The following is a 3,912-nucleotide window of genomic DNA, read 5'->3' on the forward strand; positions in this document are numbered from 1 at the left end:
AGGGAGGGAGGGAGGAAGAAGAGCTTCTTACCAAGTCAAAACTCTGGGCCACATGGCCCCCAGGACCACCCCAGGGTGGTAATTTACTTGTGGCACCTGTCACCTCTATGCCTTCCAGTGATGGCCTCTAGGGCCTGATTAAAGTCCTACAAAGATCTCACTTTGTTAAGAAGGTATACTTAGTTTGTGGTTCGTTTGTCAAGTCAGATGGGATTTTTTGCTGGTGCCCTGCTGCCCTGCCCAGTGCACATGTGGCTAGCTGTAAGGGCCCAGTGTGTTTACAGGTTTATCAACAAGAGCTCAGTGGGTGGTGTGAAAAGGTGATGAGTTCTCTCTCATGTTTCTGGAGTTGAGCACAGATGGGGCTTCCCAGTGTTACGCTTTCCTGTGACGATTTCCTTTTGTCACTACAATTCTATTTCAGGCACAGGAATATGGCATGAGGGCCCTCAGTCTAGCCAAAGAACAGCAGCTTGATGTCCATGAGCAAAGCGCCATTCAAGAGTTATTAAGTCTCATTTCAACTGAAGATCGTCCCATTACTTAGTGACCCATGAGCTCTGCATCAAGGGTTATTCCAGGGGCTATGGAACGTCTAATATATTCCAGCCCTGCACAACTGCTTTGAGGTACTGTAGACAGCTGAAGTTTCCACCTTCTTCCCCTGGGATTGCACACATAGCCGTTATTTTTTTCTTACACAGCATATTGTGGGAATATAAAGCTTTAGGCACAGAAATCAGTAAAAACTGTGTTTGTCATGACCTTTGTACTTGATTTATCATGACTTTGTGTGACTAATATGTAGTCAGATCACTAATATGGTGTTCGTAATTAAACTACAAATAGTTTGTCATTTTCCCAGAAGTCTCCCAATGATGCATGTTTCATACACTTTTGCTAAAGGAGGGGTAAAGGAGGGGGTAGGGAATAAAGCTATATTGGAGCAAAGTTTCTCTATTCTTAATTCTATGCTGGAATTAATTTAGTGTTAATCTGAGGTAGATTGTGATAAAGTACCCATTATAATTCCTAGAGCAATCACCAAGAAAATAACTCTAAAAATAGTTAAAAATCAACAAAGGGATTACAATGGTATGCTAGAAAATAGCCAGTTAAAGAAAAGAAGGTGGGATAGATGAACAAAAAGGACATGAGACACATAGAAAGCAAATAGCAAAACGCGGGCATAAGTTAGACATAAGGTCTTTCTGTGCCGGAGGAGGCCCCTGGGCCTGTCAAGGAGTTTCAGTGTGAATTGACTGAGATGTCATTCCAGGGTGGTATCTTTCTTATCTCAGACAATAATTGGAAGCAGACGTGGGCCATCTATACAGTCTAGGGGAGAGGCGCTCTGAAAGATCCCCTGTGATGGAGAGGACAGAGGGTGAGCGTAGGACTCAGACATGCCTGAGCTCAAATTCCAGCCCTCTCACATCATTGCTTTGTGACCTTGATCTCCCCATAGCCTCATCCATTACTGTTGTAAAGTGGCCTAGATGTGGCCACAGCTGTATCAGCTCGTCCCATCTTGATGACTCTGGTAATTTAGCATATCCTTTTTTTCTCCCTTAGTTCCTTTCCAGACTTGCCAAGCAGCATTTTGCTTCGTGAGTAGATCTGCACCCAGGGAGAAGATATGCAGGTCAAGAACCTGTCAGAGAGTTTTATGTTCCTCACTGTAAATTAATTCACTCAGACACATATAATAAAAATAAGTCAGATGGGTCACTCTGTCCCGTCAGGTAAAATCAGCTGGAACCCCGCCCCCCACCCTTCCATTCTTCTGGGCATTCTTATGCTTCTCCTAGATGGCTATGAAGTCCCAGGGGCTTACTTGTCTTTCAGCCGTCTCTTGATCTAATTTTCAGCCTCAGATGAATTCTCATTCTCCAGTCAACATTGTGTAGCACTTTATTCTTCTCTTTAAGGACAGAGCCCCTTCTTCTTAGCTCTTGACGCATAACCCCAAATATGAGTCAGCTCTTTGAAATAGACTCTTAATGAAGACTGGAGGGGTAAGGAGGAGGATCAACAACTCTTCAGCAGACAATTTAAAAGAAAATTAGAACTTACCTATTCTAAAACATTCTAAAAGTCAATTTTATTAGACTTTCACTCTATTCTTTATTCCTTGGCCTCTTTCTGCCTTCTCACTCCTGTCTTATCTATTCTCCCTGAATTCCTGTTCATTAACCCTTCTGCATTGAATAAATTTATAAAGTTATTGTTTAAATTTATTGTTTCTTTTTTAAAATTTTTATTTATTATTATTTTTTTGAGATGGAGTCTCGCTGTGTCACCTAGGCTGGAGTGCAAGGGCGCGATCTCCACTCACTGCAAGCTCCACCTCCTGGGTTCACACCATTCTCCTGTCTCAGCCTCCCGAGTAGCTGGGACTACAGGCGCCCGCCACCTTGCCCAGCTAATTTTTTGTATTTTTTTAGTGGAGATGGGGTTTCACCATGTTAGCCAGGATGGTCTCAATCTCCTGACCTCGTGATCTGCCTGCCTCGGCCTCCCAAAGTGCTGGGATTACAGGTGTGAGCCACTGCGCCTGGCCAATTTATTATTTCTATAGACTGATTTACTTCTTGGCTGTAGGCCATAATTTTCTGCTTTTTTTTTTTCATGCTTAGTAATTTAATTTTCAGTTTTTCTTCTTTTCTAACACATGCATTTAAGGCTATAAATTTTACTCTATATACTGCTTTAGCTGATCCCATATATTTTTAAAATGCAGTATTTTATTTTCTAAATATTTCTTATTTTTTATGATTCATGAGTCATTTAGAAATATGATTCTTAATTTCTAAAATAGGAGTTCTAAAACAACTTCTTTGCTGTTGATTTCTAGCTTTATTGAGGTTCTATAACATACTGTATATAATTTTGATTTTTAGAAATGTTCTTTATGGAATGTGGTCAATATTTAAGTGTTCTGTGTGTGCTAGAAAATAATGAAGTTATTGGGAGCAGTGCCTCTTAAGTCAAGTTTGCTCATATTTTCAATTCTTGCATATTTTGCTGACTTTTGTTCATTTCTAAGAAAGGTATAAAATCTATCCACCAACATTGTGGATTTATCTATTTCTCCTTGTAGTCCTGTTAGTTTTTGTTTTATATATATGTGTGTATATATATTTTATGTAAATACATATATTGTATATGCATATATAATAGACATATATTCTATTATACATATATATAATAAATATATATATATATATTGTTTTGAGATGGAGGCTCACTCTATCGCCCAGGCTGGAGTGGAGTGGCGCGATCTTGGCTCACTGCAACCTCTGCCACCTGGGTTCAAGCTATTCTCCTGCCTCAGCCTCCCAAGTAGCTGGGATTACAGGCATGTGCCATCATGCCTGGCTAATTTTTGCATTTTTAGCAGAGACCATCTTGGCCAGGCTGGTCTTGAACTCCTGACCTCGTGATCCACCTGCCTCAGCCTCCCAAAGGGTTGGGATTACAGCGTGAGCCACTGCCCCTGGCCTGTTTTTGCTTTATATTTTTTGAGGCTTTGTTATTAGGTGTGTACACATTTAAATATTATATTTTCCTAGTGAATTGAAATTTTTGTATTATGAAGTGTGAGTCTCTTTATCTCTAGTAATGTTTTGGGCCTTAATTTTGATCTCATATTAATATAGCTGCATTCACTTCCTTTGGGGCTGGATTGCTTGTTATCAGCTTGTTATGATTAGCGTTTCCTTCATTATTTACCTCTGCTTCTAAGGGGAAGCTTAGAGCTATAGTTCTCAGTATCCCTCTCCTTTTATGATTCTGGATAAAATTCTGTCAATGAGGATCAACTGCTCAAAATTTGGAAGCTGCATAAGGAGCAACCATTTACCTTCCTGTGAATCATCCACTGTTGTTTTCCTGGATGCAGATTTCCTG

General features: G+C 40.2%; 1 protein-coding gene across 5 annotated transcripts in view; it reads left to right on the top strand.

Annotated features, from left to right (window-relative positions):
• The window catches only part of ZMYND12 (zinc finger MYND-type containing 12), a 28,236-nt gene extending 25,979 nt beyond the window's left edge, over positions 1-2,257 (top strand). For 3 of the 5 annotated variants that reach the window (XM_017873212.1, XM_017873215.1, XM_017873213.1), the window contains one exon: positions 425-951. In XM_017873212.1, the coding sequence (XP_017728701.1) occupies positions 425-547 (123 nt within the window). In that variant the 3' untranslated portion in view covers positions 548-951. Of the gene's footprint in view, positions 1-424; positions 952-1,575 lie in introns of those variants that run through there. The other 2 variants (XR_001885817.1, XM_017873211.1) reach the window with 2 other exon arrangements.
• Positions 2,258-3,912: the final 1,655 nt, after the last annotated feature.

The sequence above is a fragment of the Rhinopithecus bieti genome, unplaced genomic scaffold (genome assembly GCF_001698545.2).
Source record: "Rhinopithecus bieti isolate Rb0 unplaced genomic scaffold, ASM169854v2 scaffold_6907, whole genome shotgun sequence".
In the NCBI taxonomy this organism is placed as follows: Eukaryota; Metazoa; Chordata; class Mammalia; order Primates; family Cercopithecidae; genus Rhinopithecus; species Rhinopithecus bieti.